Here is a 23,282-nt window from a genome sequence, read left to right as displayed (position 1 = left end):
AGGGGAATTCGATAGGACTGCATCACACATCTCCATAAGAATGTCCCTGTGTTCATGAAAACAAAATGACGTTTTATTGTACATATGGAAACCCTCTAAAAATCCATTCTGTTCCTATCTGTGAGAATATATAAACCGCAGTCTGTATGTGGTGGACAACCTTGAGGGCACTTTTCCATTTTTCAGGGTTGGAAACTGAAATGACATTAATGAAGAGCTCAGGATGGTGTTAGACCTGCACTACTTGTTTCCTGTTAGCTTTAGAGCTCTACTGCAAAACCAGCACAGCGAACATGACATGAGGTGCGTGGGAACTGTATCAAATAAAAAGTACAGGAGATCAGAGTCACACACTGAGTCACAGAGGTGTTTATTTACAGAACATAAAGTTATTAGTGCAGCATCTGATGTTCCTAAAGTTAGGACTAACTTTTCAAAAAAGGTTCCAGCCTTACCTTCATATAATTATACAACAAACTTGACGAATACATCAATACGTCTTTATACTAACAAATGCTGATGTGGTGAACAGAAAGATACAAAATCTAATACAAGCAGCACCGTTACCACACCTAAAACACACAAACACACACAGCATGAACACTTTTGGTACCATAGGCTTGTGCACACACACACACACACACACACACACACACACACACACACACACACACTCTCTCTGTTCATTTGTTCGTCATTGTGTTCTCTGTTGTCCTTCACATTGGCACCGGGAAGTACTTGTACTCTGTTTTTCATAAGAAAGAATATTAAGTTTGTATTTTTCTGGTCATTTCCGGAAAAGGGCGGTGCGCGTGATCGTGTACCACAGTGCGGGTTTCCTCTTGGGTTCTGCTAAAGAGAAGACCTGCTGCTGGGGGATACTGGTCGGTACAGTGATGTGGCGCTGGTGGATAGGGTGTAAGGCTTGATGAGGATGAGACACTGGGTGACCTGTGTATTTGACATCTGAGAGGGGAAACACACACAATTAATGTTAGTTAACATTGGCTAATATTACATAGTACGATAAAAAACACAGAGAATTGATCTTACTTTTAATTTTGCCTTGCTTCGATTTTCGTGCGTTTTGAATCGCTTCCTTCCTTTGGGTTTCGCTAATCTCCATACCTGTTAGAGAAAATTAACACTTTATTTAATCCTATTATTCCTTATGTATACCAAAGCCCTCATACTGAAGGCGTTAGAACATCTCACACACAGTGTTTGGTATTGTAGACGTGTCGCGCAAATTTAATCCCAAAAATACATATTAGCTATTAAAAAAAAACAACTATACCCGTTAATAGGGTAGAGATTTTTGTAAGGATGCCTTACAATGTAACTTTGAACAGATAATGAATAAAAAAGAAAATGGTGTGTATAAGAAGGATAATACGCTTAATAAATAAGGAATACAAAATTTGGAAAGATTCTGTTATAGAAATACAATCAACATCAAAGTAGTGTGATGAAGCAGAGCAGAAGTTGATGATTTTCCTGTAATAGCACATATATGATGCAATACAAAATAGTTTCACAATTGAGGTTAGTTGTGATGAGTAAAAGGCCATGCCTCCTTCACCGGGTCTGACACTCAAACACCAGCCTCCTCCATGGAAATTCTTTATACAATATATGTTATATACACCTGAACATTAAATGTGTCTGTCATCTCTCTTCACACACACATAAATAAAACACCCTAAAACTCAGTGAATATTTGCCTCACAGACATAATAATATATGAATTGAAAGCTCAAATGTATATTTTTACATAAGCCAATTTACATCAAATACAAATCATGATTATTTAATTTGTATAAAAGTTAGAAGAGGTACAGGTTCTCTGGTATCACCTCATTAACCGTCCATGCGGAAACACAGCAAATGTTGATTAGAGTATACAAGAATGGGAAAGACTTCCTTTAAGGTACCTTTAGATCAGATAAAAATGTGTGAATAAATTAATCGTGATTGAATAATTGAATCGATTGACAGCCCTAATCTTAATGATGTAAGGTCCAGTTATCAGCGCCACACTAAAACAGGTAGTAGTCAAAGCCACTTCTTACTTAAGTCAATTTGAGTACTTCAACTTGAGTACAAAAGTGTAGTCAGTACTTCAACTTTTACCAGAGTTTTTTAAAACAGTATTTTAGAGAATCTGTACTTTTAGTCAAGTCAGGTTTATTTTTGGAGCGCTTTTTACAATAGACATTGTCTCAAAGCAGCCTTACAGAATTTAAGAATAAAGGTGAATGATGTGTATTTATCCCTGATGAGCAGCCTGGGGTGACTGTGACAAGAATAAACTCCCTCAGATGAAGGTTCCAACTTTACTTAAGTGAAGGATGTGTGTACTTTTGCCACCTCTGGATTCATTCAGCCATAATGGTGTTATTAAAGTCAGGTACTGATGTAGATGAGGCGAGGAGGCTTTGGGTGAAGTCTGCGTTCACATCCATCGCAAAGGCATTTAATACGGTTTATAGCTCTGTGCATTCGAGGTCTTCAACTACAACCCTCATGGAGTTCTCTTTGTGGACACAAGTTTCGGTCTCCCAGTTCAAGTGAAGGCAAAATGCTACAGTTTAATACTACAACTGTATAACTCATATGTGGAAGAACCAAATATGTGTGGAAAAGTCTGGTGTCCCAATACCTTTTGATCATATAGTAAATTCCCAGTGTATTCCCACTCACCCATCTCCTGATCCTCTTTTACACGTCTGCGTTCTCGATTGAAAGCCTCGAGCCACAGCTGCTTGTCCTGGGCTTTCCTGCAGGTCAGCATACACAGCACCTCCAGCGTGTCGTGGTTGCGCAAGGCGATGGCGTTTCGCAGCATGCCCAGGTCCGGGTGACGCCCGTCAGGCAGATCCTGAGGAACCACCATGTCTGTGTTGAGGCGTCCACGGTAGTGCAGAAGATCCCGCCACAAGACATCCTTTTTACAGAAGACCAGCTGGTGGTCGAACAAGAAGTAGCTGCGTTGCTGCGTCTTCCCAGCACGGACCACTCGTGTCAGCTCACCTGAATGGATGAGCTCAGAGCTCCGTGATAATACGTCTTCACCCTGAATAAAGACACATGCAACAAGCACCATATTTATTTAAATACCTTTATATTTACATTTATGGCATTTGGCACACGCTCTTAACTTAAATAAATAAAATCAAACTGTAAATAGATTTAGGTTTAACTGAACACCGGATATGTCCCCAATGCTCAACTGAACACTACGTAGTTCTTTGGATTTTCCATCTAGTTAAAGTTTCTGTGTGTTTTCCTATCAGACAGGGTTTCATGTAAAACACTGTTAGGCTGCGGAGAATCCTTGATTTTCTAACGGACCCTCACAAATACACAAGGAGGCCTGGATAATGCATGAGCAATCATTTTCTTCTTTCTGATCAGATGAAAAACTTTACATTTCTTACCTGGTACTTGAAATACTCTGGAAAGTTTGTTTAATGCTGCTTCAAGTTAATAAGATTAATAAGATTTCCAAATCTGGAAATTGAAAATAAAATAGGAACGTGCTGTTGTGGTGTTGTTAGTAGGACCTTTCAAATGGGATTTATGAGTAAACAGCCTGCCACTTTTAGGCACATTTACTTACAGACAATAATTGGTATTTAAAATGTACAGACTTAAAACTACACAGTGAAGTTTTTAAACTTTTCAACAGCATTTCTGAGTGAACAATTCAGATGCAGCTGAGATAACAGCCAGGCGCAGCGGTGTGTCCTCACCTCCCAGTGCAGGATGGCCTCCTGCCAGTGCGCGATGGTGCCGATGCTCTCCAGCCTCCTCTTCCTCTCGTTGATCAGACTGGCCACGTTCTTCATCGCCTCATGTGCTTTACACACGCCTTCGTAATCACTGAATCAGGCAGGGTAACGTATAAAAAAAAAAAAAAAAGCATAATCAATATTCCGTATTTCTAGGTTTCTTATTATTGCGTTTTATTGTAAAATACATTTCACACACATGTGTGTGTGTGTGTGTGTGTGAGTAATACCTGTGGTCTTTCGGCGTGTATTTGAGCAGCTCGCCCAGCTGCAGTGGGTATTTGCAGATCTTCTGCACAGGTGTGAGCAGGAAGCCGGCGATTGAGATGTCGATCATTTGCTGCAGGAGGCGACAAGCCTCGAAGAAATGTTTATAGCGTCCCTGCTTCATCAGTCGCTGCAGCTCCGTGCAGGCCGCCGGGTGTGTGTTACAGTACTCTGAGTATATGGAGAAACCTTCACCCTGATTAAAAAGGACAGAATGTGTGAGTGTGAGACAAACTGCTTTGTGTACGGAGAAGCAATACTGAATTACAAAACTTGTGTATTTTTTTCACTATGGGAAATGTTTCAGAACAACTACAATGTTGATTTTACGTGGACATAGTTCATAAAATAGTTCCAAAATCCGTTTTGGAAACATCATTAGTACTCTGTATTGTATTATATATATATATATATATATATATATATATATATATATATATATATATATATATATATATATCGTTTGAAATGTTTAGGAAACAAGTTCGTTTTTGTTCTCACTTATTTTACTTATTAGCAGCAATAAACATTCATTTCCTGACCAGCTTCTTAATCTTACCCAATCCAATATCCAATAATTTACCTGTTGAAGGAAGCATGACCCAATCTCACTCAGATGAGGGTTATCTTTGTCATAATTCTTTTCTAGATCCTTCAAGAACTTCCTCTGGAACTTGTAGATGTCTTCAATGTTGCTGAAGATAGTCTTGAGCTGGGCATCTGTGAACATATTCGGGTGTTTCCTACACTGGCGGATATATCCCTGAACGGACACACACACACACACACACACACACACACACACACACACACACACACACACACACACACACACACCAAGAACATACTGCAATTTCAGCTACAGCCCTTGTTGTAATTTCAGGCCATCAGGGGGCAGCAGTGAGTAGGAACCACACTGAGAGCTTGGTGTGAAAAAACTTAAAAGGATTCGTGCTGGGATTCATTTATCTTACAAGAATTAGACAAAAAGAGGATTTTAGGTGAAGAAATTTAAATCCCTCACTGAGTCACCATGTGTTTAGGTAAAATATCTCCTCATTATAATAACAAATCATATAATAATATAATAAAAAAAAGTATTATATAAAAAATATGTATACATTAATTTATACTTTTAAAGAGCGTGGAAAGTCTTTAGAGTGATTCACACTGCTGACTTGCATACAATAAAAACTTTCATAATAGTTTATCAGTCAGATAAAAGAATGATGTGTAAAACATTTAGCCTGAGTAAGATCACAATCAGAATCGGTGTGTACACACCACAATCTTTCTAGAAAGTTTTCTCAGACATCAGACAGCAAATTAAGCAATGATCACACGATCACAACTTTCAACTAATGTGCTGAGTTAATGACCGTCTCATTATACTCTCCCAGGAAGCTTTTAGTTGTTACAGGAATGCTGAGAGTAAATGGTGTGGGTGTGTGTGTGTGTGTGTGTGTGTGTGTGTGTGTGTGTGTGTGTGTGTGTGTGTGTGTGGGAAGGTGGGGCACTGAAAAGCTGTGCAGAGGAAATGAGAGATTGGAGTAGACTTTAAACACAAAGGGAGGGGAACTTATTAAAGAGTATTTATGTAAAAGGGATTTATTTTCTTATTTATTCACTTTATAATATATTATACTGCATGGCAATTTCTTAAACACCGAGTAATAAATATCTTTGCGTTTGTAATACAGAACAGAAAAAAAAAGGCTGATAAGCGACCAAATATTCTTCAATTTTCCAGATAAGAAATCAGCAATCTAATCCATCATACACAATGTGTAAACCAGTATATAAGTGTGTATAAAAGGGTGTGTCTTGACTGTATATTCAGAATGCTGTTGCTTGTGAGTGTGGCTTTTGCATCTGTTTTGTTTTTGAAACTCAGATACAAAACAGTATTGTTCACAATGTGTTGTATAATATTGCTATTTTAAAAAGAATTGTAATAAAGCCAAAAAAAGAGGGTTATTCATTTGTTCTTGTGTTTAGTGGAATTAAATGCAGTGAGACTCTGAAGTCAGATGGAAATCCAGTGTCCCAGGAAGTACTGAATAAACAAAACAAATAAACAAACAAACCTAACATACCACACTGTTAGAACTCAAGTAAGAATCATTTTGTGTTGAGGGTGTGCAAACTTTTGCACTTGATGGTACATGAAGATTTGACATACTATGTAAATATATTTATTCTATAGCCTGCACATACATAAACACATGACGGAACGGCGAGTGTAAAGCAGCTCACCTCACAGATATCCCGGAGGTGTTTGATGTATACACGCTCGGTGTTCATGATCTCCTGGACCACGTTAGCCCTCATCTGCTCTCGATGCTCAGAGGTCTGGCTGTGTGGTTCTTTAGAAAGAGCCTCCTGCTGTTCTGCAGAGTTCTCCACACTGTCACTGGCTGAGTCCTCCTGATTCACACGCACCTGCGGGACAGAAGGACACCATGCTTACTTTGCATGGATATTAAAATGCCAAATAAAGCTGAGAAGAATATTATGGGTTTGTCTAATATATTTTTTTACACGTCGAAGACATTGTAAGCTTTGACCCTGAGCAAACTTTGTATTTGTTCTGTTCCACTTGAGTAAACCAAGAGGTCAAAACCTGCATATTTGCTCCATAAGTAGGCAAATTTACAGTACGTACACCCTCCTTTAGAAACTTCCTTGTTCCCATGACCCCCTGCCAATCAATAGCAGTAACCATGGTAACGCTCCTTCAATGGCCTCTTATCTCAACCCCAGGAGCCATTCAGAAGTTTCCATGGCTCAGCGTGGCCTGAGCGCGGCTTTGTTTCACGCTCGTCGCCCAACACTTACTCTCACAAAGCTGGAGGGAAACCAGGCCTGCCGCTCGCCCACCAGCCCCCACCACCAGTCTTTCTCCTGGGCATCCAGTACCCGGATTACATCCCCGGCTTTGAAGGCCAGTTCCTGCTCGCCCATCGTCACATGGTCCCACAGAGCCTCGGCATAAACGACATGTCCTGATGAGATGTACTGTAGCGGACACAGATGTGAAATTCATTTAGTTCACTTGCAGGACAAACTTTCTATGGTCCATACAATTACACACAACATATTTTTTGTAGCTACATTTTCACATTTATATATTTGTTCAATTAAAGTAAAAGCTGTTGCAAATTAACTTGCATGTGAGTCTCAATAGTGATAAAAGAATAGGTGTATCTGTAAGAGTTCAAATATTTATGGTAACCTATTTATTAGTGTTTTTACAACAAGCATACAAATACATGAATTACGCATGTGTGCACCATTCGCCATGCCGTGGCGTTTTAATTAAAGGTGTGCTTTTTTGGCAATTATAGCGTTTTGAAAAATGAACACTGGTTACTGTTAATATTCTTTCTACTACAGCAACTATGGTAATTTGGTAGTGTTTTAACATTGGGAGTTACTCTAGGAATTACACTGCTCATTTGTTAGGATTTTTACAGGAAAAAGGTTGGGTATCATGTGGAATCATGGATTTGTTGCCACACCCCATTACACTCTGAATCCATTTACTGTACTGAAAAATATAAATACTCCGGGTGTTAACGGACAAACGGAGCAGCATCCTTTTACACTCTTCCATTGCTACCACAAAAAGTCATCGGGAACCGCACCCAGTAACGCATTCAAAAACCACATAGAATCGTCAGAACCTCCACCCAGAAACACACATACACACAATATAACAGGCACAACACCCTTAAAGTATGAGCCAACTACACAAATGATTTCCTATACCGCGGTCTTCACACGAAGTTAGGGATATTTCCCACCATGACCTGACACCAGGTTCCTGCTGGCGTGCAAAATCTAGACCAGGTTTATTCACAATTTGGCTGTGATTCCACTTCTCACTGCCAAGCAGCACATTATTCTAAATATCTCCAAAAAATCAGCTACATAAATGAATGAATAGAGTGTGAAATAATGAAATTCAAGTCTAATACAAATAATGAACATCTGTGTTGGTCCTTCAAAAGTTGACATTAGTTTACAGAACTAGGATGGAGCACATTCTCATGAATCTTGTGCTCAGGGTTTAAACTGATTATTGTCCTATAAGAACAATGGTTTATGAGGCGATTTAGATTTCCAAGAGATATCCTGTAATAAATTGTGCCTGACTTTGGAAAGAAGTACCTCAAGTAATTCGGCCATCCGGGGGAAAGCAATAATCCAAACATCACTTAGACTAATAACATTTTTGTGGTTTAATAAACTAACTATTTTCAGGGGCAAATGTAATTGGAACAAATGAGGGCTGAGTGTGAATTTGCTCCAGTCACGGAACACATTTTCATTTATTCCACATGCAAATAATCTGTGATTGACAAATGAGTGAGTAATGCTGTGGTAAAGACGGGCTCGCTTAGCTCATGGCTGGAGTCGGGTGTCAGGATTGACTTCTTGGAATGTAGAGACGTATGTTGGATCCATAGTACGATTGTAACCATCATAAGCAACCCACAAACTAAAAAGTCCAACAGCAATCACTCATACACTCGCATTCTATGCTGCAAATACACACACATGCTGTAAAAATCTAAGCATATGTTTTTTTTTACATTTCTATCTGCAATTGAGTATGGATCTGATTTATGTACTCAATAGAATAATCAATCTGACATGCGGCAGCATGCATTCTCACGACTCCCTAAGGGGAAGCGCTGTCTAATAAAGGTGAAGCAAACCTTGTAAACCCTGCAACCTTAGAAAATTCAGAATTTTGTGAGTATTAATTGTGAGCCATATATGAGCCGCACCCACTGAATTTGACAAAGATTTTTATTTTGAACATAAATAAGCCACACCTGTCTATAAGCCTAATGTCTACATTGAAACTAATGAACTTTACACAGGCTTTAACGAAAGACAGTGTCTGTTACACGGTGTAACGGGTGAAATATGTTGTGGCTCCTTTAGGAGCATAGCGGTATTTTGGGAATATCCTGCTGCCGCATTTTTCCGCTATTACTGCATGTGTGCAAGACTGAGGATTATGTCCTTATTATTTTCTGATGCTGATTTCTAAGTTTCTTTGACTAACCCGTAATGCTGTTGCCAAGAAAAATAAAAAAGCACGAGTTTTGGAAACCTGTCTGTGCTTATATGATTTCTGTTGCAACTGGAGTAGCGTGCTCTCCCTTCACCCAGACTCAACGCGTTACAACGGCTTGTATCTAAACAGTAGCCTACCAAGAAAGTCATTGTTCACTGTCTTCCTCCTTCCTTTCACAACTATTTATTTTGAGAGTTTATCTTTTGGCATCGTCGTGCGTTTAAAAATGTACTCTTTCATTCAGATGTTGTTATTCCTGATTATGATGCGATTGTACTAAAATCTAAATGTGTCTTACATGGGTGCATAAACACATGCTGATCATGCGACAGTACGTAATTGATTGTAAAAGATGTACTGGAGCCCCACAAGATCACATTGCGATGAGTGAGGGATAAATCACACAGTGTCGTGTTGTTATAGAAAAATAATCGACGACTGGTGAAGCAGAGTTACTGCAAAATGTTCTGATAACAGAAAGCGTAGACGAGTCTTTATTTATTAATTATTCTTTTATCACAGCAATCTGCTGCCCATGTATTTGTTGATTTAATAAAGTGTGACTATTTATCCGCTTTTTATTACCCACAGACACATTTAAACTCGTACACACATTTACTGTGTCTTCTTACTGACCTGGTTCAAAGTTGACAGATCGACCTCTGGCTGCAGATACGGTGTTCCTTCTGTGAGCTCATCAAAACTGCCGTCCTCCTCACTCACACTGCCATCCAGGCCTGTGCAGCCATCTGAGTTTCCATCTGCCAGACACACAGCACACATACACACACACACACATATAAATCTTTCATGTCCACAAAAACTACTCATACAATTTTTCTCTTTTACACACACACACACACACACACACACACACACACACACACACACACACACACACACACACACACACACACACACACTCACCACTGAGGACTCGATGCTGTTTGCGGCGCCCCACTCGGTCCAACCCCGTTGGTGTGCTCTGGGAGAGGACGCAGGGGCGCAGCCGGGCAGATACGGCACGGTATGGAGGCACACCATGAGAGGGTACAGGGGGTCGGGTAACGGGCTACGAAAAAACAGCACCACAAAAAAATCAGAGTTCTGTGACTGTCCTGAAAAGGGAAATGACCCTATAAGAGAGTAAACATGGCATGTCATGTTCTGAACACACTACGCTGAGTCAGCTTCTATTCGAAACAGTATTTAACAGTTACCACACTCATCAAGTCGGTGCAGACAAATATAACCACAAACATACAGAGACGCATACATATGTCACGCTAAAGATGAGTCCTGCATGTTCAGGGGGACATTTGTAATGTGTGTGTTTGATTACCACAAACAAATATATGAACACAAGGCAACTTTTGCTGTAAACTGTAATATAGATGTATATAATTAAAGTAAAGGGCAGATGTTGATTCTTTGGTACATTTTTTTTTATCACAAATAGGTTTCATAGAATGGAAGCCATTGTTCTATATAATCTCCAATTGTTGAATCTCAGAGCCTAATGAGTGTCTTGATTCCTCCAGGGGAAGAAAAGCCAGACCCACCAGATAAAACAGATAATAATCCTCAGATGAGAGAAGATCTTACGGTTACAAAATACAAATATATAAACGTTTTCCTTCAAAATTCTAAATATTCTCCTATTAAAATGAAACCCACAAATCTCTTATAAAAAAAACCTGTTCTGATACTATATTGGAAGAATTATTCCAATTTATTGTTCTGATGGCACAATAATACAACTAAACAGCTGGAATTGCATCAATAATCAAACCTTTTTTTCTTTTTACCGCAGTGCATTTTACAATCAGGCAGAAATCAGAAAACCTTATCGAGTGCGGTATACAATTATTCACACAACTTAGCAGGTAAAGGTTAAGGGCTTTGCTTGCTCAAGTGCTGGGATTTGAACTCAAGCCCTCAAGACCTTCTGTTCACAAGTCCAACATCTTAACCACTGAGGTACCACACAAAAGCCCTCGCAGAAATACTAACAAGCACCACTTACAAACTATTTACCATTTATTGCATTTGACAGATGCCCCTATGCAGACGGCTCAGCAGGGGCAGCTTGGAGGTGCTGGGCTTTGACCTCAAGACCTTCTGATCAGCAGTCCCACATCTTAACCCCTAAATTATTTATATAGAAGTTGGATAATAAAATGAAAATATCTAATCTAAGAGTCCAACATCTGTCTTTTGATGTCCACTGGACATGAGATCAGAGAAAAGGTGTGGAAAATTCTGTTTACAGCCATCACACCTAAACTGCAGATCAGAGCTACAGAGGTCAGGTTGAAAAGAAAACTTCTCTGGAGTATTCCTTCATGCTTTTTTTTTTTGGGGGGGCTTAGTGAGGTGATTTAAAACTGTAGAAACTTTTGGCCGTGTATGAGCTCGTGGTATGAGGAAATGGGAGCAAACCATTATGCTTTTCTTTCAGTGCCAATTATGACTCAGGACAACACAGTGTTCCTTGTATGCTTTTGAACACAGTAATTCCGAGTCCTCAATAAATCATTAGACCTCAAGCAATCCCTCACTAGATGACCTACAGTGGAACTAGCCCATAATAAAAATGTAGGGTTAAAGAGAAGACATGACTGCTGCAATCAACAGTAATCACAAAAAATACGGGTTCATGGCTTTCGGGCAGAAATCTATTAAACACCGGGAAAAAGAAAAACACTGATTGCACCAATTGACCAATACGGAGTTTGTTCTTAGTATTTCTTAGTTTCCATGCACAATATTGAAAATGAGAAGATCCAGCATGACACATGACACTTAGTACAGGAACACAGCCTCTAGAAATAATCAAACCTTGGCTTGCAGCTTACTTGGTAATATGAGCTAGTTTAAATAAATAATAAGATATACCAATACTGTTACTAGTGTTTTAATAGTTAACCAGACACATTTTTCTTGACTCGGTTCAATCTGTGTTTTTATATGAAACCAAGTCTTACGATAACGTTACATATCTCCAAATCTACCACTAGCTTTCAATATACTTTTAATGGAAGTAGCAGGAGCTATCGAGTAGACGAGGCACATTATCTAGCCAGCTCAAATTCAAGCAATACATTTTAAATGCCATTTATATGCTGGTGAATTTCTGACTTGGATTCTCCAGAGAGCTGGAATCCAAATATTCAGTGTGTGTTAAAATGCTGATGTTTTCTATAAGATGTTTCTTAAATATTTATGAAAGGAGTTTCCAGTGTCAGTGATATCTATGCAGAAAGGTTTTTACTTTGATGCTCTGCTGTAAGTTTTGTTGTATCATTAACAATTAATGAGGTCTTTAGACTTCAGTGGGCTCAAGAACTGACTAAAGTTTCTAGAGCGATGTGTGTTACTTCATTATAGCACCTTCTACAATGGATTTAAAGCTGTCTACAAATTAAAGGTTTGAGGGCTAAAATGAATAGAGAAAGGCTTACAGAAGACAAACTGGAGTTCTCCTTCTCATCAGGAGATGCGAACAGATCCACGCCTTCTATCACTGAGAGAGGACGCCTCTTCCTGTTATCCTTGTGTCTGTTCGCACAGCTGTTTTCGTCAATGTGCAAATCAGCCTGTGTGTCAGTTGCATGACCTTCCTCCTGAGCATCATGCTGAAGTTCCACGTCCTCCTTGGGGACTGCATACTTTCTGCAGATGAGCTGTCCGTAGTCTGAGATTGGTCGGGGTTTGTTTCTGTTCGCCCTCCTTCTGGGCACAGAACAGACGGGTGTGTCGCAGGAGGAGGCAGGCGAGGTTGGTGTTGTCACCAGGGGCGACTCGGCGGCGCAGGTGGGTGTGACAGGAGGATTAACAAACACTGAGTCGAAGTACCTTTCGCCGGTTACCTTCGGGAAATCTGCAGAAGATGGGTCTCCGGGTGGTGTCTGGAATAAATGTGTGCACGTTTTGTGAAAGGCTTCTAAAACACAGACAAGTACATGGTGCTTTTACAGATTATCACATCAATTCTCTGGATTGCAGAGGGACTGCATTTAGAGACTGACAGTATCAACAGCTTCAGGAGCTAGACAGCTTTTTATCTCAGGAAAACATCTTAACTTGTGTGCCTAAGGAGGGTGTTAAATACAGCGCATGCATTAAAGGCCTAAAAAAATCACGTCCTGCTGACATGAAGTTCTCTTCTAATAACACCTTTCCACTGAGAGATAACAAGCCGGCTTACCTCTAGATTTCCATTCTCTCTCTCTGGAGTCTTCCAGATGCACTGAAACGGCACACAGTGGATCAGCACCATGGTGACACACACACACACACACACACACACACACACACACACACACACACACACACACACACACACACACACACTTTTAAATATAAACAAACAGAGCAGCTTGTGCTCTTGGAGCCAACCTCTTGGAATATGTCAGAACAGGCTCCTTAGCCCGGTGTGTGTCTGCATCTCTGTGTGTGTGTGTGTGTGTGTGTGTGTGTGTGTGTGTGTGTGGTTGTTACATTTCTTAGACTTTGACCCCTTGATAAATATCCGTACTCGGGTCTTGAAGCTTTGTTTAAGCAACAGGGCTAATCATAAACCCCAAGTAATCATTAACCCTTCTCACGAACCCTACAGCTGAGCCATCTGTCTGGCACCTATCCAAGTGTTTACAACGTCACAAAGCTCTACATAAAGCTGTCCAATGAGTCTGTCAGGTTAATAATGAATATTGCCTAATCTACATGAATTAAGATTGAGAGAACCTTTGCTGTCTATGGCGTTTGGCCTTTGATCACTCGCCCGATGTGTGAGCTAAAAACGGCAACTACAGAGGTCAGTGTTTGACGTAAGTTACAATCAGTCCATCCATGTACTTTACTGAATATAATCTGTCTCTAGTGCAACTCTGATAATATAAGTCAATGCCACTTATTTGACTGCATAAAATCCATGTCCCTTATAGTAGACCCTAATAACATCTATTTCGTCCCCGAGGATGCTTTATGCTGCTCTTTGGGACATCAGATCTGCCGTGAAAAAATATTTCACATTGTACAATCTTACTGCTTTTTCCTAAAAAACATTTCCTGAGTAAAACATGACGGAGCAGAATATTATTATTTTTATTATTATTATTAACTTATAGACTTTTTACCAGTGAATGCTGGGAGTCTCTGTTTATAAGTCATAATACATTTCTAAATGGTTAATGGTCATAAAAGATAAATAAATGAAGTAAAGATGGCGTCTGATTGGGAAAAAAAGCTTGACTTTTGGTTTTTGTTTAAGGTATATTGTTCAAGTTAACACAAAAGATTTGTATTAGATTGATTAACTATTTGACAATTTGTCCATTTGCAAGGTTACTGCAAAAAAAACATTTCATATTTGGCAATGATACAATTATCAATAGCAATACCCTAATAATATTCCTGACTGGTGATGTACCTGGTAATGAACACTACTGTCAAGGACAATAAACACTACAGTTTTACTGGTCAGATTCTGACATACTCTGAACAAGGATGCATTTAACAACTTTGACAGATATACAGTACACCGACCAAGTATAACATTATGACATTATAACATTATGAGCGGTGAAGTGAAGAACACTGATTATTTCTTCACCTGTTAGTGAGTGGATACATTTATTAATCAGTGAACATTTTAACCTCAAAGTTGACGTGTTGGAAGCAGGAAAAATGGGCGAGCGTAAGGATTTGAGTTCAACCAGGGCCAAATTGTGACGTCTAGACGACTGGGTCAGAGCATCTCCAAAACTGCAGCTCTTGTGGGATGTTCCTGGCCTGTCAGTAGGTATCAAAAGTGTTCCAAGGAAGGAACAGTGGTGAACCGGCGACAGAGTCATGGCTCATTGATGCACATTGGGGAGTGAAGGCTGGTCCGTGTGGTCTGATCCAACAGACGTTAATGAAGAAGTTAATGCTGTTAATGACCGATGGATTAGGACTGTTTTGGCAGCAAAAAGGGGACCAACCAATATTAGGCAGGTGGTCATAATGTTATGCCTGATCGGCAGAGATGGGAAGTACAAATACTTCGTTACTGTACTTAAGAAGATTTTTCTTGTATCAATAATTTAGTTCACTATTTATTTTTTGGACAACATTTTACTTTCATTTATTCAATTTGTTTTTATAATTACATTATTACAAATATCTGTACTTTCTTCTTCTTACAAAAATCTATATTTTTTCGTTGCATTGTGCACCCGTTTTCAGCACATCTCTGATGATCGGTGGACATAAAGTTATGCATGGTCGGTGTATGATGACTGGTAGATTGCAAAGAAAGCTGCTTGATATCTAAAATAAATAATCCTAATTAGCAAACCCCTGCTAGTATCTTCACTACCTTTAAAATCACCTGTTATCAATACGCAAATGTCTCACATCGTAGGTCATGTAGATGGATATATCTGATTTCCTAGGTAGAAATATCATGATTTTCCAGAATTCTAAAATAAATGCTTGACCATTGGCCTACTTTGAGGATATGCAGTCTTTTATACAGCCTTTTATAACCCCCAATTGATTTATCTAACACCAAGTATCTTAATGTCTTACCTCCAAGTTTACTTTAACACTGTCCAGTCTCTGCTCCTGTCCTGGACTGGTACATTGCTCATTCTTAATTAAGACAGTTTTTACATTTTGCTCTTCTTCCACAGTCCCATCATTTTCTGTGACAGGTGTGAGTTGGGAAACAGAAATATCAGGACACAATGTTAGTGAGTTTGCTGGAAGCTGGCCATAACTACTCGAGGGGACCTGTTCTGTGGAGCTGGAACAATCGGTAACCTGGTGATTGAAAGGATTGACAGTAATGGGTACTAAGGACTCTGTATTTAGACCTGGGGTGTTGCAATGAACATCAGCCTGTATTTTCTGCTTGTCAGACAGAGAGGAAGATGGGGGTGGGGGCCTGCGTTGACGTTCGCTAGCAAGAATACAGGGAGTCCTACGGGAATAGTCATCATGGAGCTGGGTGAGAGCTGATAACGAGGCTTTGTTAGTGGGACCAGGGCTCGGCTTGTGGTTGACAGACAAATCTGTTAAACTGCCGACGAGTTTAAGCATCTTTCCCCGCACTCCTATGGTTCCTCTACATTGACCTGATTCACATTCTTGCACATCCACAGAAGAAGCACTAGCTGTTCTCTGGAAATCTGGGCTGCTGGAATCCTCAAGGCTATGGGGCTGACTGAATGGTACTTTGCGTTTGAAAGGGCTCTTAAATATGTGCAAGTTGTCAGCACTTCTGCTTAGTCTACTCAAAGCCTTTGCATCACTATCACAAGCTACATTGGGTCCAATGGGTTCCACGGCGCTGCAGGGTCGAGTGCGATAAGCAGGTTCTTGAGAAGTAGAACTTTCTGATTGCTTTTGTTTATTGTCCAACAGAGAGATGCGTCCTGCTCCATATGCTCTACGTATACTCCGTGAGAAGTGCGAGTTCCTCTGTAGGCCATACCCATCTTCCTCATAATCATCCTCCTCATCCAAAACACGTGTCGTTTTGCACACCCCATTGGTGACCTTGGGCATCTCCTTTCCACCCGGTTGACTACTCGGTTGACTGCTTCCAAGATTTCTTTTGGTTACCAAAAAACCATAGCTCTCCTCATTGGTTACAGGCAAGTCTTTCTCATGATTGTCTCCTGTCACACCGCCCCTGTTCTGAATGCCCTGGAGAACAGAGGAACGCAACTTTTTGAAAGAACCCATAAAATGGAGACCTGGCCATGCCTGTGCAGCACTGGCTGGGCCTCGATGTGGTGTCCGGTCAGAGCCTGCCGCAGCACCCTTTCGCTGGAAGGAAAAGATACGCACATTCTTGGACTGGCACGATACATCTTGTGCATCAATTATCACAGGGGTGGACCACGGATGAGTGCTCACACCATTGAGTCCACGTTTCTCACAGGAGGCCTCAGAGTGGACCAGCCTTACTGGGGCCCCTAGATTCATCCGCTTCTCTGCCTCAACGGAGCTGCAGATAAGCCTCACTGGAGCTTCGGGGTGACGATCAAAAGAGGCACAATTTGATGAGTAAGCCACAGACATTTTGCTCTGAGCTGAGGCTCCATCTGAGCACGATGTCTGTAAGAAAGAAAAAATAGCCTTTAAAATACAAACAGGAAAAAAATGATCCTGGTCATTTAAGACTCGTTAGATTAATTTTTTGCATATGAGAATGGAACACAATAGATTTTAAGCTGATTACATAATGCCCAATTGCAACAAATTGCATAAAAGCTACTGAGTAATATCATCTATACTAAAATCCAATAGTGCAACAAATAATAGTGTGATTTGTCTTATTCTTTTTTTGTGTCTTATTTGTAAAATATAGGTGGACTTTCTGGTTTTCGAGTCATTGTTGCTTGTAAGTCTTACATCTAAAGGAACTGTGCTCATCAGATTTCTTTACAAGCAGGTGTAAAATCAGAAACACGTTCTTCATAAATGACCTTTTGCTACTGTGGGCGTTCCAGCCGATGCACGAGCAACACACTTCCTGGTTGGTTCATGTAATGAATAAAGCACCTTTACATAACACCTGTAAGATGGTAATGAACTAATTGTTTTAACAAGAGTCGTTTTTGGAGAGCAGTCTAAGGGTATAAACGGTGTAGGTGCTGCCTGAGTTGATTCTGATTAAAGGTTTCTGTGAGCATGAGTAAGCAATAAAAAACGCGCTAATCCGTTTGGATTAATTGAACAAATTGCTTAGTTTTTTCCATGTTTGTGGGCTGAGAACAAGACATTTGAGGAAGGGGGGCAGGGGTCCGACTAAGGAGGCTGATCTGATTTACCACCCACCTGTCGTGTCCCCTATTAGTGCAATAAAAAGACAAACATGCTCTTAGCCTGGTTCTCTAACCTTGCTATGACCTCAAGATGAAGGCGTAATTACTGCCTGGTGTCGAGCGTGTAGACTCTGTTGTTTGCATGAGTCTTACTCAGCATTTTTTTCCCCCTCAAACCAAATTGCCCCTTCACACACATTCTAAAATAAATTTTGCCAACCCGGGCACATGGTATAACTTTGAGTCAAGCTGTTTACACGCTGCAGCTTGTTATGATGAGGTAAGAGAAAGGAATTGGCATTTTAGCCTTTGTTTGACTTCTGCTTTAAAAGAATGCAATTAAAAGTACTCCCAGTTTCCTCCTAGCTCTGCCAACATGGGCTGCACTTTCCAGCATAACACCATTTAATGCACTACAAGATGAATGCAAGAGTAGAGTTAATTAAGAGCTCAGAGAGAAACAACCCCCCTCCGGATACCAACTGGTGCCAGGCTCAGATTAAACTCCCTGAGAGAAACGCTGCAAACCCACACATACACAAAAAAAACCACACAAATACATTCAGGCACTACAAAGTCTACATTGAATAAATTACCGAACTCCAAATCCTTGACAACATACCACTCAAAGGAGAAAAAAGCCAAATTTCTGACACCATAATCTTCCTAATCACTTTGATTTAGAAATGTGTGCATCCAGCAGGACATATTGATGTAACTGATGAGGTCAAGACAACCTCAATCAAATCCATACATCAAATAGCGAACGAAAAAACGCAGAACTCTGAGTCGGTCTCAATCCCAATAACTACGGTTATAAAATAAAAGTGTTAACTATAATGACGAGTTGTAATGATGAGTAATGGTGTGACATTTTTGGATATGGAGCTATGCAAAGCTCACAAGAATATCTCACCCTTCCAGTTCTAGCGATTAACCTCGATGAGCAAGTCGCTCTGGCATGCACAGAAAATCATACAATGCTGAAAACCGGACACTCTTGTTAAAACAATGAAGCAATTGTAATGAATGACAAGGCACGTGCCTGGAGTCTTAATGTCTAGCCGGCTACCTGAATACATCGCTGTATATTCATGTTAAAATATGAATATATGAGTTCTACGTGCTCTTTACTTAATCTGATTACATGGCAAGTCAAGTCTGATTACAAGTATTGGGTCACCTGACTTTTTCAGTCATATGTGGTTCTTCCCTAAACTGTTACCTCCAAGTTGGAGGCACATTATTGTATTTGTATGTGGCAGCATAACATTTTCCCTTCACTTGAACAAGCAGATGAAAACCTTTTCCAGCTTGACGATGCCCCTCTGCACAAATCCAACTCCAGGAACATATGGTTTACGTAGAAGTGGAAGATCTCCTGCTATAGAGATCTGACCTCAACCATATTAAACACTTTTGTGATTTATTGGAACGTACCCCAGACCCCCGCAGCCTATACCAGAACCTGGCTTTACCAATAGCCTTCTGGCTGAAACACCCATTAACCGAGTGCATTTGCCTATTTATTGTACACCCACATATCACCAATCTGAGTGTGTGAAGAAGAGACAAGACTTAACTGACATTCCTAGCAGAGGAAACACCTCACCATGAGGTCTGACGTACAGCACAACGGCCACAAAAGTGCAATAAGAGAGGGTAAAATTTACTCCTGTTTGCTGATGCTCCCTGTATACCTTGTTATGACCCAGTTCCTTTTTTGTCAGGTAAAAAAGGAAAGCAATTGTAAAAAAGGAACACGCCCTGCTGGATGAGTGGGAAGCCTGGTAACATGACCAACACCTCAGGCATTTGCTTACCACATGCTGCATTATAGTGGGTCCATCAGACTCCCTCAGACTCTGGCTGGGGACCAAAATCTTCATCAAGGTTTCACTGACAAAGTATTTACTCATAGAGCAAATAACCTGTGTACAAATCTGGAATCACTGAGAGATTGGTGGGATGAAGCACCATTCCTGACACTGTCTCTGAGTTTCTTATCTTCCAAGAAGTACACATTCCAAACCATTTTATTCCTCTTATTCCAAAACTGGGGTATGGAAGAGCAATATGATACTGATCATGAAATCCTATGCAATAGCCTTCACATTTACCAGATCACATCATACCTGAACACCTACTGAAGATTCTGAAGCACTCGGTGCCACCATCATCAAAAGACCAACTGAGGGAATTGTTTTGTGAGAAGTTCGATCTTTCTTCTTTAAGGGTACAGTTCCAGGCACACGTAGAATCTAGAGCAAGTTGTATTTAAGTTCTGGTGGTTAATGCTAGCACCTTTACTAACACAACTGCCTTCCTTCAATCCTTTATATGAATGGATTAAAAAGTAGATTTGATACAGTGTTGTGTAGATAAAGTGAATAGATAGTTCTGGAAACATCTAGTTTCTGTTAAAGCTGAGTACCCACTTCATCAGCTTAGTAGAAAATTGAAAGTAAATTCATATACAAACCATTATGGACACTTTTTATTCACCAGCGAAAAAAATCAAGCCTGCAAAGATCAACAGCTCCAGGAATGTGGTCGTGTGTGGTAACAGGGGCGGTTCAGTAGCGAATGGGAGTGAAAGCGTTTTAACTTATCACTGTCTGGAATAGGGAGGAAAGCATTATGAGATGAAAGTCTACATCATGTGTGTGAGTGAGTGTGTTTGAATAAAGTGACCCCCTCAATCCTTAAGTATGAAGGAGGACATTCCAGAGCTGAAGATGTCGTGTTAACGGCTGTCCAATATTATTTACGGAGCCATGAAAGGTCTTGAGTGAGCGTTTCTTCCACACAGTTTGCATTTTTAACTTCATCCGGACGCGTCAAACATGCGGCGCTTCACTCCTCGTTCGCACCGGATGCAGATTATAAGTGCAAAGTCTAGTCACATGTCACCTACATTTCATCATTCCAAATGCCTTTTAGATTAGGTGTGCAGGCGTGAAAAAAAAAATCTGCTTTCACATTGTAAGTCGCACAATTACCGTCTTAGAATCCCAGGAAGGCCTGAGGCTGATAGCTGAGATGAGGAAATGTTGACCTATAAATGTTAAAATGCTAAATGCTAAAAATGTTCTTTCACTAATCCACAACGGCAGCGTAATAACAACACTAAAGTAACTACAGTTACAAGAATAAATCAAACACAACCATCGCTTTATGCACATGTACACACATCGGAATCGATACAACAACCAATCAGACTAATCAATACAACACATCGCTGACTTCTACAACAACCTCTCAACCACAACTCAGAGCTTCTGAATACTGAACAATACAAAACACCTAAAATCACAGACTCCGACAACCACCGCCAATACACCACAATAAATGCAAAATCTGACATCATTACCTCATACCATACCACAATTAGCTTTCTATTGCATCAGATATGACTATCACAATACAGTGATTATACAATTACTGATCAGCATTACAACCATTTCACCCTGTAATAAATTCTCACACTGATCAAGTGCTGACAACCTTTCAAAATGTACAATCAACAAACCATCAGAACAGAACATCAATTACTGTAATAACAAACCAATGTAAAACAGAAATCATTACAAAAACACTACTCTACACAACACTACACAATAGCACCCTGTCTCTAAACAACTACCACTTGAACAACATTACTTCAACAACTCCCCAACACAATACAATAACAACCACGACAAAAACACCTCATCACTACAATAACACCCTCACACAACAACCACTACAAAAAATACCCCATCACTACATTAACAACTTAACTCTACATAACACCCATCACAAAAATACCCCATCACTATGAAACAACCTCTACAATTTCACTTCATTACTACACAACAACATTACAGTAACACCACATCACAATATCAGAACAATCACTCAAACCCTCATCATGACAATCACTTTACAACAATCAGCACACCAACACACCATTACTATGTACCACAACCACCGAACAACAACACTCCATCACTATACAACAATCAGCACACCAACACTCCATCACAATACAACAATCAGCACACCAACACGCCATTACTATGTACCACAATCACCAAACAACAACACGTCATCACTATACAACAATCGCCACACCAACACTCCATCACTATGTAACGTAACCACCAAACAACAACACTCCATCACAATACAACAATCTGCACACCAACACGTCATTACTATGTACCACAATCACCAAACAACACGTCATCACTATACAACAATCGGCACACCAACACTCCATCACTATGTAACGTAACCACCAAACAACAACACTCCATCACAATACAACAATCAGCACAACACTCCATCACTATATAACACAACCACCATCACTACCAAAAACCACTGTGCAAAAAAAACATTTCTACATCAACCTGCAGTGTATAAGAACAATCACATTAACAGTCACTACATTCACCACGTTATGACTGTATAACTACAGCAACAACATTTCACTGCAAACACTGTCACAACCCAGTTACTCTGTACAATGGCTACAGCAGACACCACGGTCACTATGGCAACCGCTGGGGGGTTTGGGGGCAGTGGGGCACACAATACACCCCTCAGTGCAGGACCCCCCCCCCCCCCCCCCCTGCTCTGTTCTCCAGGAGACACGTTCCCAACGAACAAACCTGAAGCTCGGGGAAATTTACTGACGATTCTAATAGTGTTTTTTATTTTAGAAATGAATGAATGAATAATTAAATAAATTTATGAACTTTTTAATGAATAAACTCCAGACACGGTGTTACCTTTCTCATGCTTGTGTTATGGAGCTACAGGTTGTTCCTGACCCACTGCCTGGTGCTCAGCACAGCGCCAGCCATTTCCCCCGGCTCGGTGTCGGTCCAAAGTCCGCAGGATTTCTCATGTCTCAGCTCGTTAACGACGCGGAACAAAGTCGGAATATCGTTCAAAGACAATTGATCGCGAAAGTTTCCTGGAAGTTACATTGTTTAATCCTTCAGCGCAATTCAGCCGAACAGAGCAGGAAAAGTCCCGATGAAAGCTTTAATGCCTCTGTAGGAAATACAATAATAATAATAATAATAATAATAATAATAATAATATATTAACTAAAAACTGTTACAAATGACTGCACGCGATCCAGCTGCGCGCGATCCCGACTCGGCGACGTGCGCGCGACGGTGCAGCAGAGAGTCGGCAGCATCGCTGCACTTGTCGCGCTGATCCAGCGGAAAGCTGGCGGGTTGCCAGATTGGCAAATAATTATTCTTGACTATGGTATGCGATCAAACAGAAAACACACAGGTTGTAACT

The 23,282-nt window shown here is 40.3% G+C and overlaps 1 protein-coding gene across 1 annotated transcript; it reads right to left on the bottom strand.

Annotated features, from left to right (window-relative positions):
* Positions 1 to 353: 353 nt before the first annotated feature.
* spata13 (spermatogenesis associated 13) lies at positions 354 to 23,220 on the bottom strand. Its single transcript, XM_083530470.1, has 15 exons — positions 23,092 to 23,220; positions 22,754 to 23,021; positions 15,730 to 17,265; positions 13,364 to 13,405; positions 12,618 to 13,064; positions 10,081 to 10,225; positions 9,790 to 9,914; positions 6,900 to 7,079; positions 6,318 to 6,503; positions 4,645 to 4,824; positions 4,025 to 4,257; positions 3,756 to 3,885; positions 2,704 to 3,076; positions 1,054 to 1,128; positions 354 to 966 (listed from the first exon to the last, which is right to left on the bottom strand). Exons 2-15 carry the CDS (start codon positions 22,760 to 22,762, stop codon positions 788 to 790), a joined length of 3,840 nt encoding a protein of 1,279 aa, XP_083386596.1. The 5' UTR covers positions 22,763 to 23,021; positions 23,092 to 23,220; the 3' UTR covers positions 354 to 787.
* Positions 23,221 to 23,282: the final 62 nt, after the last annotated feature.

This window comes from Silurus aristotelis, assembly GCF_946808225.1.
Source record: "Silurus aristotelis genome assembly, chromosome: 25".
NCBI classification, from domain to species: Eukaryota; Metazoa; Chordata; class Actinopteri; order Siluriformes; family Siluridae; genus Silurus; species Silurus aristotelis.
This window is presented reverse-complemented; position numbering and strand designations above follow the sequence as displayed.

Excerpts from the sequence above, each read along its gene's own strand:
- spata13 (XM_083530470.1), bottom strand. Across the intron at positions 6,504-6,899 it reads TTCCCTCCAGCTTTGTGAGA|GTGCGTGTGAATCAGGAGGA; the intron begins GTAAGTGTTGGG and ends TCTGTCCCGCAG. Across the intron at positions 3,886-4,024 it reads TACACGCCGAAAGACCACAG|TGATTACGAAGGCGTGTGTA; the intron begins GTATTACTCACA and ends TGCCTGATTCAG.